Genomic DNA, 14808 nt, shown 5'->3' on the forward strand with positions numbered 1-14808 from the left:
AGACGGCAGGGCAAGGCCGGGCCGGACACCAGGGTCCTGCAGACCCCGCGGTGCTAGTGGAAGAAGAGGCGGAGCCGGGCTAGCGGAGCGGCACCGGCGGCTCCCGGACGCTGCCCACGCTGCTCGAGCGGGACGGGCTCGGGAGCATCTCCCCACACCTGAGGGCCCGGGGGCGGTCAGTCGCAGTGAGCCGCACAGGCCCTCCCCAGGCCCGGGTGCAGCGCCCGGGGAGCTGTGAGGTGGCGTTCAGCGGGCAGCCCAGGGTGCGGGCGGAGCCGGCGTGCGCGGCCTCTTTAAGAGTAAGAGCGCCACAGCGGTGCCGGGCACAGCGGCTGCCGTTCCACGCATGCGCACAGCGCGTCCCTGCGACTTATTCGGTGCTGCCGGCACAGGGGTTGCGTGTAGGGGTGGGGAGTCGCGCTATAGTCGCTCGCGCATGCGCAGAGCACGGCTTCCCCCGTGCGCTTTGTGGTGCTGCCGGAAGCGGGTGCGGGCCGAGCACAGCGAGCGGCGCTCCCGGTCCCGTGTGGCCGCGGCCCCGTGGCGCCGGCGGCCTGAGGGAGCTGCTCGCTCCGACATGTCTGCGGGGCTCTCGGCTCAGGTAAGACGGCCAGGCTTCCCGCCACAGCGCAGTCGAGCTCGGTCCGCTTCGCCGCCCGCGGGGCCTGTGGCGCGGGCGCCGCCCGGAGACTCCGCCGCGCTGACCTCTGCGCTACCGCGGCGGGGCCCGAGCGGGACGGGCGGCGGGCGAGCCTGTCCCCGGGGCTCCCCCAGCGCCTCGCGCCTGGCCTGTGCCCCGGAGCCACCGCAGGGCGGGCGGGAGCGACTCTCGATGACCTCCCCGCGGCTCAGGGCCCCTCGCGGCCCCTGCTCCGGCCCCGCGGTCGAACCGATTTTCGGGTGCCTAGGAGGAGCGTGAGGTGGTATCCGCACCCTTCCTCCGGTCTGGATCCTGCGAGTGGGAGCTGGGCCTGAGGGAGGAAAAAGTTTGTGTCGCTCTTTCCCACAGAGCGCGACCAACAGCTCGCTGATGCCGAGCTCAGGCCTCCCGGGCTCTGTTCGGATTCTGCTTTCCCGGTCTCATTTGGTCTCCCGGGCCAAATCCTATTTATTTGGCAAACAGCGGACTGCAGTGAGGCTTCCCCCGGAGTAAGGGGGCTGTGCCTGCAAGAGTCATTCCTGCTTGAGCGGTTTGGAGACTTCACGAGAAACTGGACTGACAAATAAGTGCCAATGTAAAATAAACTGTTGAGTAAAAAATTTTCTCAGTCGAGTGGACTGTTTTGTGCTCAAGTTCATTAAATAGTTTTTGGCACAAATGAGGGGTTTGAAAACTTACTAAATTCTCAGATGACCTGCCTGGAAGATAATTTTCTCAAACCTATTGTTAAAATGAGAGTGATAGTGAGAAGCAGAGTAATACTGATGTCTGATTAATGATGCTTGAAAGCAGAATAATAGCCAAAACATACAAAACTGACTGATGTTTTTGCTTTTTTTATGGCTCTGCTCATCTTCAGCTGTAACAGTATGCAGCTTCTAGGCCTTCTTTGTAGCAGGTGCCCTGCCTCCTGCTTTGGCCAGGCTGTGTCCAGCAGCGTTCCTGGGAACTAAGGAGGCGATGGGGTCCGTGAAGTGTTGTTGATAGTAAGGCCGGAGTCCTGTGGCTTAAATAGTACCTTACATTTGAGATCCAGCCTTCTCTGTTGTGCATTCATGTATTAACTTCTGCTACAGTAATGCAGTAAAATCTGACAAATTTGTCTTCTCTGGGCAAGGGCAGCTGGGATTCTCTTCTCTGATCCTTAGTAGCACTGTGATTGAATGGCTTGGGAAAGGATGACAGGAGATCCTGTTTTTGTGTGTGCCTTGTCTCTTGTTGCCTTGAATATAGAGATTTTTTAAAAATTTAATAGTAGCCCTGACAATGATGATTTTTTTTATTCTTTAACAAAATACTTAAAATACTAAGTTTCTGCTGGTCTTTCAGATAGGTCTTCTATATTGTTCTTGCCATTTTTATTTTATACCTGCTCTCTGCTCTGGCTGTTGTCCTTTACACACAGTGCATACCTTAGGCAGAGCTGACCTGATAGATGGCTCCAGAGGTGATCTACCAGGAGGGTTGTGCTTCCTCACATCTGCTAGGCTTAATGCCAGAGGTGCAGTTAGTCTCAGCTAGATCTAACTCACTTTCTCCAGCATGAACTTGGAGGCCAGTGGGCATATAGCAGCTGTTCATGCTCAGAATTTCACAGGACTGAGAAAAACTGCTCATAAACATATGGTTTGTACTTTGGGGGAAGGTGGGTTGTGGCAGAATGGCTTTCTGGCAAGAATTGTTTCCTCTAGAGAGCAGATATTAATATTGTTAGGTGGCAGAAGTCATGTTAAATGAGAGAGCTTTCTTTTTTTCCAGGAAATACTTATGAAGCATATCTGATATCCTAGAACTTTGATGTAGACCTTTTTTTGGGGCTGCTTCTCTGGTTTAGGCTCAATTAGGCCTTCAGCCTTCCTTGAGCTTCAGCCTTCCTTGAGCTTATCTCTGCTGATGGTCTTTGCATCTCTTGTACTACTAACAATTGTCTGCTCTGCTTTTTTGGTTCTAATAAAAGCAAGGAAAGATCCACTTTTGGGACAACTTGTCTTTGTGCTTGAAGTTCTTTTGCATTATAGGAAAATACTTAATTTCACATTTGAAGCTGCTGAACACAAGAGACTAAATGTTCACATTTGCCCCCAGCACTTCCCTCCCTCAGTGTACATTTTCTGAGGAACTGCTCTGTACATGGGTATTGATTCCCTGACCTCTCCCCTGCACACACTTTAAATACTGCAGCTTCAGGCTCGGACCTTCTATACATTCTTTCACAGTAACTGCAGAAGGTGGCTCTGTTTAGTTCTCACTGTCTAACTTTAGTGATCCAGGAGTTTAATACTTTGGCTGCAGCTGTTCATATTAAGCCTTTGGAAACTGGAAATAGAACTTTATTTTTTCTGGACTCATTATTCTTTGGTGCTCACTGACTTCTGTAGTGTTTGAGAACTGAGAATCTTGGGTCTTTAATGCTGGGACATCCAGTTTCAGTAGTTTATATGGTGATAACTACTGAAGTTCCTAAAATGAAACAGATTGGGAAGAAATACATTAAAATCCAGATTATTTACCACACTAGTGAATATTGGAATTGAGGCTCAATTTCATAGTAAATGAATGTCTCCTTTTTTTTGCTGGTTTTAATGCTGGTGATTTCATTCTAGGTCTATCTGTGAGAGTGTGAGGATGTTTTATTTAGTGCAGCCTTCAGGAACATACAGTGAACATACAGCATACTAGAGTGTGTGAGCAACAGGGGTTTATTTATTGTTCTTCTCACCCCTCCTCTTAATCTGCTTTCTGGGAGTCCATAGTGATTTGAACCCCAGTAGGACATATGTATATGTGAAGTGCAAATATCCAGCTTCATGAAACTTGGGAGATGTTAGTTGGGCCAGTGGGGGTGCTTTATTGAAGCTGAGATACAGAAACGTTGCAAAAACAAGTCAAAATCAGGTGTGATGTGACAGTCGCTGTTTTGGTCTTCAGTTTGCTGTTGCTGTTTCAGTAGTTACTGATAAATACAGCATGTTGGAAGGGAGGGAGTCCTGCTGCTGTGCAGCATTACGTGCTCTTTGTCTGAGGCAAGTTAGGAAGCTGTCAGTGGAATCTATCAGGAACGTTGTCTAGGATATCATTGAGTGGAGACTTTCCAGTGTTTTTAATTCCTGTCCAGTTAGAAGGAGCTTCATACTAGATAGATTTAGCAATACTCCAATCCTAACAGATTGCAGCCATTTCCAATTCAAGTGGCAGTTGAACTGGAGTCTTAAATAAAAAGTAACTTCTACTCCTTCTGCATAAAAACTTTTAAGTGCTAAATATAGGGGTGTTAATAGATCAATACCCTGATAAATCTCCCTTTTAAGGATTTTTCATCTGAACTAATTACTTCTTTCAGTATTCCTTGCATATTGCTAAAATAACAGATTACTAACTAACAGATTACTAAACTAACAGATTTCTTTTACAGCAAGACCAAAGGAAGCCTCAAATATTAACAAGATACAGACTGATCATTAAATTTATGTATGAATGTCAGACAGCAGCTTGGGATTGTGTGGTATGAGATGTTTTGGTTGTCCTGCTGCTAAATCTCTTCAACATGGAATATTGTATATATTCTGTATCTTAAAAATGCTACTCCTCAGAGGTGTGGAAGGGTTACCCAGAAGAGCTTTGCATCTTTTCTTCAATGTGGCAGGGAGCTGCATGAAGGCGGGCGATTGTGTCCTAGTATTTCCCTTCCCCAGTGCAATTAAGGTTTTCTGAAATGCAGCAAGATTTGGGAATCCTTGTTCTTTGAGTTCTTCTAGATGAGAAAGAAATAGGCATTGCCTACAATTTTCTCGTATTGTAAAGCACTTCCACACACCTGGGCACCCTACTCTGGGATGAGGGCAGCCACAGTGAGTGTGCTGTGGTTATCACTCACTGATAAGCTTCTGCCATGAGCGGCTGTGCACTGCCTTACTGCCAGCTGGAGGGTGGGTATGGAAAAGACATGCTGTTTGATCAGTTCAAATCAGTTTCTTTAAACCAGTGTTCCTCAAGTGCTGTTGCAGGGTTGCATACTTCTAATGAGCTTGTGTCACAGGAGAGGAATGGAGAGTGCTTGCCCTCTTCACTTGTAGAGTAGAGGGTAGGGACTCTGCTCTGGGGATAGAGACAATGTGCTGCAGGGCTGAGAGAGGAGGGGGAGGTCTTGGAAAGTGGATTCTATCTCATTTCTGTCCCTTCTGCTTTGGCTCCAAACTCAAACTTGGTGTTCAGAATGGAGAGAAAGGGGAAGACAAAGTGTCTCTGTGGCTATAGGACATGAAAGGAAAAGATAACTGTATGCAAACCTAGATAGTGAAGCCAAGCAGTGATTGAAGCCATCACTGAGGATTGGAATTTTGTGGGTTTTGTTTGGTATTTTGTTTTTGTGTGGTTTTCTTCTTTGATTTTTTTGTTTGGGTTTTTGGTTTGGTTTGATTTAGGTGGGGGGTGTGTGTGTGTGTGACCTTTCTGTGTCATGGAATTGCCATTTTTCTCTAAGCCTAAGGGTTTTGACCGCAGTGGCATGAGCATTCCCCCGCCTCAGCCCCCAGAGGAGAGAAGGTGCCTGAAGAATGTAGGGGTTGTACATCCTGCAGGCTGCTTCTGCTCTGGTTAATTCACTATCAGATGGGCACACATGATTGCTGCCTCAAACCAGGAAGGATGTAGTTTGGAAGACAACATCTTGCTGTCTCGCTTTTCTGTCTCCCTTGGAGGGAATCATCAGCCTTTTGCATAGGTTTTGGGTATCAACATTTGGGGAGTCAGCAGACTTGCCACTAGGCTTTTCCCTAGGAATGCATATTTCTAGGCCTGGCTTCTTGTTTGCTTTTGGGCCAACGAATGTCGAAGGGAAGTGTTCAGAATATTCCCTGTATAACTAACTGGCTTCCAAATTCTACCAGGTAAGTGTAGTTGGCAAACAGATCTTGGAGTGCCATCCGTGACAGCTTGAGCTGCTCTGATCTGTGTCTCCTGAACATTCATTGCTTTTTTCCTGTGCCAGCCCTGTTTTCCTTGTTCACATGGTCAGCTGGCACAGATAACTCCTGATTCTGGTGGGAGAGGAGGAAAGTGAGATGGTGCAGTCTCAGTTCTGGTGGCTTAGGCTGCTGTGGTACCACAGCTTGAGCAGCAGTTTAACGTTGTTGTGAGCCTGTACAAAGCATTCTGCTGTCAGAGGGATGTTCTTGCCACCCCTCTGGCCTTGGGTCCTCACTGCACTGTTGTGTTGGCACAGATGTTTCTCATCTGAGTTAGATCAGATCTGTGGATGTGTTTGATGTGTGGATCAAAACTGGCAGTGCGTGGTGGGAGTCTCTGAGCTGCCCAGTGCAGTCTCATGACTGGTGCTGCCTCACCCCTCCCGTTTCTGGGGCAGGGGTTCCTGGCCTGGCTCCCAGCCCTGCCTCTGTACAGCACATAGGTCTGTGTGCTGCTGGGGACACAAGGGTGCTACTGCCTGAGAGGGACTGTGGGAGCACAGCTTAACTTCTGCTGTTTCTAATCACCTCTCTTGGCTGAGGTTTCCCAACAATGCCAAAATACCTAGCCTAAGCTCCATCACTGCAAAAACCTGGTTAGTTCATGATCAGTTTGGCTTCCTGATCTCAAATGGCAGTGAGGGGAAATGCACAACTACAGTTGTGCTGGGATTGTTACTGAAAGGAGAACTATGTCTAGTTCTGAGAGCACAGCCTGGGAAATTTCCTGGTGGCTTTTCTGTCTGGAATCTGTGGGACAAATGTAGATTTTTATGGAGTGACTCTCTGTGTGTATTGACTTTAAAAGGATTTGAAATGCACCTCAGTGCATTGGAACCTGTATATGTTGTAATGAAACTGTAAAGTGATGCTGGATTTAAGCTAGTGATGCACTAAAGCTCAGCAAGTCCTGAACTCACTGCAAATAAAGGGTTAAATTAAATTAATAAATTAAATAATATTATTAAATTATCACTCAATTGCATTTTGCAGCTGCCAGTTTTGAGAAGTCCCTGCTGTAGAAATACCTTATGAATGTAAAAGAGGCTAATTTTTTGTCTTCTCAGATGACTAAGGTTTTTCTGGAAGTTTTCTGGTATCTCTTTTTAACTGCCCTTGAAGTGAAAAAGGGAACAAGGGATGAATTGCAGCCATTGCTTCATGAGCAGTATACTTGTAGAACTGTTTCCTACTTACCTGAAGATGTAGTGTAAATGGGAGCATCTTTCCTGCAAAGATGGTGCAAGCAGAAGTATGAGGTGAAGTCACTTCTCAAGTTAAAGTATCCAAAATGGGCTGATAGTCCTGAACTGAAACTTGCTGTAATATCTGTAATCAAGCTATGTTAAAGCTCATCTGCATAAAAAACATACTAAGGTCAAAGAACAACTGTTGGAATCTCTTCTAGATTGTCAAATGTATGAAATGGATATATGCTTCTTGAATTTACAGGGGTCTGGATTGTTATACACAGTCTCAGTTTTGCTGACTCATGTCATAGACATTTCAACTAATTGTCTCTTTTTCATCCTTGTCCCCAGGTGTTGATTGGATTGTAGCATAGAGGCACTATGTACTCAGAGTGGAGATCCTTGCATCTTGTCATTCAAAATGATCAGGGGAATACCAGTGTACTTCACAGCTATCCTGAGAATGTGGGGAGAGAAGTGGCAAATGCAGTGGTGCGTCCTCTTGGACAAGCTTTAATTACATCATCTGTTGGAAGTGAGAGTTTACTGAAAACAGACAAAGAAGTAAGTGCCTTTCCTTGGAGATGATAGTTTCCTTCATGCCAGAGTGAGAGTTTAATGGTTTTCTATTTATTTCTTTTATTTTTCTCTCTTTATTGTCCCAAGTTTTATGAAGTGTGATACATTCTTAGTTTAGTAATCTCCATAGGGTTTTTATTAGCAGCTAGATCATAGCAACAGTGTACCTCATCACTTAATAGTAAATGTTTGTCTGAGCTACTGTACCAGGAGATTTAGGCTGAAGAAAACCAACCAAAAAAACTCAAAAGAAACTCAAAGAATTTAGCATTTAACACAAGCCTTTCTAATTACCTTCAGTTTTGAAGCAACAGTACGTGACTTCAAAATAAAAGTATTTGTATAGTACACACTTATTAGAATTTGAAAGTCTTTAACTAGCAGCTTTTGTGTGTTCTAAAGTGTTTTTTCTACTGTTTAGCTTTGAGAGATTCAGGATTTAGAAAGTGATTTGCCATTTACTCATATTCTTCATAATATCATGATATATGAGTTAATGGTTTGGTATTTTCTTGCAGGATATGTTAAACAGAATTGCACATACAATATAACTACTGTTTTGTTGTTTGTTTTTTTTAATTAGAATGAATCTGTTCTGACCAGTACTTACTTATGAATATTTATTTTTAATAACTTTTGCTTTGTGTTTGTTAGGTAAAATGGACTATGGAGGTGGTTTGTTATGGACTGACCCTTCCTTTGGATGGCGATACTGTGAAATACTGTGTGGATGTGTATACAGATTGGATTATGGCTCTTGTGTTACCTAAGGACTCTATTCCTTTACCTGTTATTAAGGAACCAAACCTTTATGTTCAAAGCATTCTCAAACATCTCCAAAATCTCTTTGTACCAAGGTGAGTGTTAGGGATTCCAAGCTGTAGTTAGCAGGTAACCTGTCAGAGGACACACGAGGTGTGGAGGCTTTTGAGTAAAATAAGACTGCAATTGCTGCAAGCTTAGGAGGAAGGTGTTTCTCCAAACATCTTTTGTAATTTTGCAGTAGCAAGTTGAGTTGTTGCTGCTGTGGTTAGGTAATTAGAATCACAGATAGTTCATATACGGTATGAATGTTTACCATCCCAAAAGCTTCAAGATTTATCTCTATTGGATGACTGGAGGGCAAGCAGAAGAGCATCACTGTGTGACCATGTGCTTTTAATTGTCTAAAACAGATAAACTAAGAGCACATCACAGTCCCAGCCATTGTTAGTCAAGATTTGAGCATGTTTTGTGATGTACTGAAGGATCTTGCAGTGACTGCTCTGTGCCTGCATCTTGCCTGCTAAATGTGCATGGTTATGCTGACTGTCCTTCACTGGTAGTTTTGAAAGAGCCCTGTGGCAGAGTGCTTGCTGCCTGAAATCCTTGGATGATGGTGTTGAGATAGACATGTTTCTTGGTCTTGTACACAGCTATTTCAGATTTTCAGAGTGCACAAACATCATTACCTTATTTGTAGTTTATGGTAAGTTTACCTGCTGTTGGACATATGTACTGGACAAGATTAAATATTAGTGTCCCCTGAAAAGGTATTTAACTTCAATGTTTAGTATAGGTCCTTAAGTATCAGCTTAAAAGCAGCTGATCTGCTTTTATCAGTTTTAAATAGGTATCACTGCAGGTGGCTTTCAAAGTGCTCAGCTGCACTTAGGTTGCTTCACTAATGGCTTTGTTTATAAAGGATTTTGAATAATAACTTGCAAATTCAGATGAATTCTTTGCTGGTTATTGATTGCTTTGAAGTCTACCACCTACTCCTAGCTGCTGTTGCTCTTAAGTTGTAGTGAAAATGCATTTTAATTCCCATTAAAGGATGGTCAAGGCAATGACACAAGTCTGAGGAAAGCAAGCTTTGGATTAGACTGCAGCAGGAGGTTGTCTCTAAGCTTTAATAAGTGCAGAATACAGTCTGCTGTCTGGGATCCTTTATTCCCTTGGCACAGCAGAGAAAGAATTCACTAGTCCGTTAAATAGTTGTTTCTGTGATCCCTTGCTTGCTTTCACATTGGAGACCCTAGCCAGCAGACAGCAGTAGTAGTACAGCTTCTTGCATGCTGTTGGCACAAGCTTCCACTTCACCCTTCTCTCCCAAAGTCATTGTTGGACCTCGATGTAGGCTGGTAGACTACATGTGATAGCTGTTGAATGAAATAATTAACACCTAGAGACACAGAGGGCTGAAAAATTGTTATTTTAAACATTGTCCCTGTAGTGTATCTGTTCAATAGTTTTTCTTTCAAGAGCCTCTGAGAGGTATCTTAAATACTGATTTTTCACAGTTGCTGCTGTCAGCACTCAATGTTCAAATCCTTACTCTCTTTTTAAGTTTTACCCTACAGGGAACTGTGTTCAGAATTCATTCCAGCAACACAAGAAATTTCTATACTGCAAATGAAATGCAGAACTGAGTTTTGTATACCTGCCTTGAATAAAAGCAAAGATTCAGACTTAGGTGTCTGTGGTGGGGAAGACGAGAATGATTTCTGGGTTTACCCAGTTGATGGAGGTTGCTGATGGGCTCATGTAGAATACTTACCCAAGAGGTGTTATGGCAACCGGTATTGAACTGTCTCCTGGAAAAATCTGCTCTCGTGTGAAGCCATTAAGTCTTTATCATAAGCCTATGTCCTATGGAAGGTAGTGATTAAAATAACTTCCTTCCTCATCCTGGATCTCTGGAAACGATGTTGCTGTTGGTTGGGCTGTCTTAAAAGTTGTGGCCCAGAGTTGTGAAGGCTTCAGACTCAGATGGTGATGTATAGGTGAGGTGTGAAACGCAGCAGCCTGAAATGGGCACTTCAGTGTAAATGGCATTTCATGGGTTTTTGTACATCTATACAGAGCAGGTGCATATAGATTATTCTAATCTGAGTGCTCAGCTGAATCAAATGTTTACATGCACAGACCTTGAAATAGTGTGGTGCTGAAAAATAAAACTGTGAAGGCTGGGTGAGTCGAGTTACCTTTCCTCTATCTGCTGCAGTGATGGTAGAGAGGGTATTTGCCTCCTTCCCTCCTGCACTGACCTGTCCACCCTGAAGAAACAAACACTTTTTTGACATATTTGAATAGTCCCCAGGCAACCCTCAGGCTTTCCATTTCTGGCAGCCCTAGAATATCCAAGAGGTCTTGAAGATGACTTAAGCAGTAGTGGTTCTTACTGCAGTCAGATAAAGTTTCAGTGCCACAAACACTGTTGGAAGGAAATATGAGAACTGTCTTCCCCTGTATAGCTTCTCCAGGAGAGTGAGGTACAGATATCCTGGTCCTCTGCAACAGACATGTCTGGAATTGCTTGAGAGGCCATGTAACATGTGACTGCCAAAGTACTGTTTTGTAGTTCCTATACTTCTCATGAAATCATGTGAACAGTACTTCTGGAGGAGTATGGCCAAAAGGCCACGTTCTGTAGAAATCTAGACATCTAGAAGTCTAGAAATAGTGCAAGCAGAGCTTGCCACTGGGTCAACTTTGTGGACAAGAAGAAGTCCTAGATGGACAGGAATCTTTGAGTTGCCTTTACAAGATTAGTGTAGAAATATCCTGTTAGCTTGCAAATAAGCCCTGTTTTTTTATGGTTTCTCTGAATTATTAGGGAAACAAGTCTTGAAGCAGCCTTGGAAGCTTCAAGCCTATACAGATTAAGGATATCTTTCAGTTGAAACAGTCTGCTCTGTTGTTGCTCGGGCAAAAAAAATAAATAATGCTATAAGCAAGAGAGGGCTCACTTGTCCCAAAGTTTGTTGTTCTACAGAGAGGCTCTGGGTTATGACCTAGAACTAGCATCAAGCAACCCACTGAGGTCCTGAACTGTGGATAGTAGTCTGCAGTTTTGCATTAGGCATTATCTTGTCTCTTTGTAATCTTTACATATAACACTTATGCTATCAAGGTAAAAGCTGATGGTATTTAGTGTACCAGCACATTCTTGAGGTGCTTACTATGCAACATGACTTGTGGGTTATACCACATGGAAAATGTTTGGTAGGAATGTGATGATACTGCTTACTAGTCCAGTGGAAGGTAATGCTTTTATTTTTTTTTTTGTCATCCTTCAGTCGTGGTAGGAGGGATGACAAAATGATGCATATGTTGAAATATGCCTTACATATACTGCACACTCTAATTTGTAATCCCCTCTTTCACCCTTGAAAATTTAGGCTTCCTCAGGTTTTTTAGCAGTGTCCTCAGATACTGTCCAGAATGTGTCACATTACTGTTTTGTACCTGTTCTGCCTTGTCCAGACTTACTGATCAGAGGAGGTGATACTGCTTTGTACTGCTTCTGCACAACTTTGTGTTGAGTGACTCAGCAGTGCCAGTGTGGATCTGATTATTACTACAGGAAAAACTAGAAAATATGAAATTGTTTCCTTTCTTCCTTCCTTAGTCCTAACTGCTTACAGAAGAATATCTAGCAGGTCATTAAATAGGAACATCAGACTAAAGGAAGGAGGGATTAAGAATTAATTTGGAAACAAGATGAGAGCTAGGAATAATTTAAATTAATTTGCTAACAATATGTTCTCCTAGTTTTGCCACTTCTGAATTATCTATGTAATAATTCATGATGTCTCAACTGGATTGTCATTGTTTGGCCCAAGATAAATCTGGGATGATGGATTGTGCTTGCTCTGGTGTTTGCTCTATGTATTTAGTCTCACATGGAGAAGAGTGTTACAGTGTGTCTTGTGCTCATTAAGGCAGTTAGGATGCCTAGCAGCAGAGTTGAGGTGCACAGAAGCATATTGGCTCATGTTCCTAGGTCTCACTCAATAATATTTGGTTCCTTTTGTAACTGCTGAAAGTTCATGTTACTGAATACATCACTTAATAGTTCTTTCTCAAGTATTGTTTTTTCTTCTCTTACAGGCCAGACCCAGGATCCAGTCAGATCAGACTGTGCTTGCAGGTTTTGAAAGCTGTCCAGAAGCTGGCGCATGAGTCAACAATTATGGCAAGAGAAACCTGGGAGGTTTTGTTATTATTTCTTCTTCAGATCAATGACACTCTTCTAGCAGCTCCAACTGTGCAAGGTTCATGTTCATCTTCCATTTGGTTCAATTACTGAAAAAAAGTTTGGTTTTTCTTGACATTCAGCTGCCAGCAGGATAGGGGAACCCATTAAAAGCTCTGAGGAGCTACCAAAGCCCAGTAGTTCACTCCAAATTCTGCTCCATTACTCCAAAATAAAGCATTGCCAGAAAAGGCTGAATGATATGGAGCTGAGTTTTCCTGAAAGTGTTTTTGAAGGACAGTGACTTTATACAGAAACAGTTTGGTATGAACAGTTTCAGACAATGTTGTTCCCTGTTTGTTTCACTGAAACCCCTTTGTTTTGTTGTTCAGCCTGCCTAGTGCAAAGTAATAGTGTCAGTTTTACCTATTTCAAAAAAAGACTTCAATATAGACACAGTGTAATAGGAGGCTGCCTGAGATTGGTGGATTCCTGCTGTCCCTTAATATACACTTGTGGCTGGGCTTTGTCTATTGTACTTGATCTTGCAAAAAGGCTAATTGACTGTAGGAAGCAAAGATCAGTCTTAAAAATTATGAAGAAAAAAGGGGCTGAATCTTTATTCACTTTAACCAAAACCTCTTTGGGGAGATGTTTGAAGTTATTTAGATGGAACACTAACTGAAGGTATGCTTGGTTTCTGTTGTAAGGTGGCATTGCTGAGAATCTGGCTGAGAAATTAATTGGTGTGCTGTTTGAGGTATGGTTACTCGCTTGTACGCGGTGCTTTCCAACACCTCCTTACTGGAAAACTGCCAAAGAGATGGTGGCTAACTGGCGACATCATCCTGCAGTAGTTGAACAGTGGAGCAAGGTCATTTGTGCCCTTACTTCCAGGTAGGAGAAATACCATGGAAATAAATGTATTTATGGGGATAATAGTGGTTATACACGTTTCAGAGTTGCTTATTTGTGGAATGCGCAGCAATCTAAAAGCGAATAAGCAATACAAAGTGAGAGATCTTGCTGTATCCTTGGATTGTGTGTGTATTCCTTTGTTCTGCAAGGGAAGATCTGAGTTTGATTCTCTCTGTTCTTGTGTATGTTTAGCACCTTTGTGATATTTAGCACTTTGTAATGCACGTGTGTGTGTGTGTATTAGTCTCCATCACTGTGACTCTTCTTCATGTGCCCTGAGGAATGACTCAAGAATATTAGTGCAGCATTAAGTGTGTGTGTGTGTGACCATCAAAATTATTAGGTGCTTGTTAGTTCTCATGCTGCTGGGTTTGAGGTGACTCTTGGACTCTGCTTGGACCCTGTTGAGCTGAAACTGTGTTACAGATGCCTGGCACTTGTGCCCTGGCAGTCAGGATGTGATGGGCCAGAGGCAGACCACAGGCTCTCTGCTCTAGAGAGCAGGGGACAAGAGCTGTACTGAGTCTTGCTGGGTATGGGAACAGCGAGGATCATATATGACAGGACTGTTTAGGCTGGAAAAGACCTCTAAGATTGTCAAATCCAACCATGCCCCCAGCACTGCCAAGCCCACCCAACCCATGTTCCCAAGTGCCACATCCACAGGTCTTTTAATACCCTTTGGTGATTTCACCACTGCCCTGGGTAACCTGTGCCAGTGCCTGACAATCTTTTCCATCCAATTTAAACGTCCCCTAGCACAACTTGAGGACATTTCCCCATCTTCTGTCCCTTGTTACCTGGGAGAAGAGGCCAACCCTCTGATGGCTCCAACCTCCTTTGGTGTAGTTGTAGAGAATGAGAAGGTCCCCTCTGAGTCTCCTTTTCTCCAGACTGAGCTCTCCCAGCTCTCTCAGCTGCTCCTTGTGCTCCAGCCCCTTCCCCAGCCCTGTTCTCTTCTCTGGATATGCTGCAGCCTCTCAATGCCTTTCTTGCCTTGTGGGGCCCAGAACTGCCCCCAGGATTGGAGGTGCCTCAGCAGTGCCCAGCACAGGGGCACAGTCACTGCCCTGGTCCTGCTGCCACAGCACAGCTGGTACAGGCCAGGTGTCATTGGCCTCTTGCCCACCTGGCTCTTGTCCAGCTGCTGTTGATCAGCACCCCCAGGACCTTTCCTACTGGGCACTTTCCAGCCACTCTGCCCTAAACCTGTAGCTCTGGCATTGTTGTGACCCAAGGGCAGGACCCATCACTTTGCTTTGTTGAACCTCATGGAGTGGCTTCAGCTTTGTGATCCAGCCTGACCAAATCTCTCTAGAGATCCTTCTTGTCCTTCAGCAGGTCAGCTCCTGCCCATCTTGGTGTCACCTGCAAACTGACTGAAGGAACACTCACATCTGGGCATTGCAGGAGGGTTTTGGCTTTAGTAGAAGGCTCTGAACAGTGAAGAGATTTTCAGTATCCTTAATATTGAGGTCCTTTTGGTATGAAGTCTTTGTGGGACAAATCTCAGACTCTTTGAGGAAAAAACTTCAT

The 14808-nt window shown here is 44.1% G+C and overlaps 1 protein-coding gene across 6 annotated transcripts in view; it reads left to right on the forward strand.

Annotated features, from left to right (window-relative positions):
- Positions 1 to 445: 445 nt before the first annotated feature.
- The window catches only part of RALGAPB (Ral GTPase activating protein non-catalytic subunit beta), a 63822-nt gene continuing 49459 nt past the window's right edge, over positions 446 to 14808 (forward strand). For 5 of the 6 annotated variants that reach the window (XM_015647557.2, XM_015647558.2, XM_015647559.3 and 2 more), the window contains exons 1-5: positions 447 to 601; positions 7167 to 7379; positions 8049 to 8251; positions 12270 to 12433; positions 13065 to 13251. In XM_015647557.2, coding sequence (XP_015503043.1) covers positions 7197 to 7379; positions 8049 to 8251; positions 12270 to 12433; positions 13065 to 13251 — 737 coding nt within the window. In that variant the 5' untranslated portion in view covers positions 447 to 601; positions 7167 to 7196. Of the gene's footprint in view, positions 602 to 7166; positions 7380 to 8048; positions 8252 to 12269; positions 12434 to 13064; positions 13252 to 14808 lie in introns of all 6 variants that reach the window. The other variant, XM_015647561.3, reaches the window with a different exon arrangement.

Source organism: Parus major, chromosome 20 (assembly GCF_001522545.3).
Source record: "Parus major isolate Abel chromosome 20, Parus_major1.1, whole genome shotgun sequence".
NCBI lineage: Eukaryota > Metazoa > Chordata > Aves > Passeriformes > Paridae > Parus > Parus major.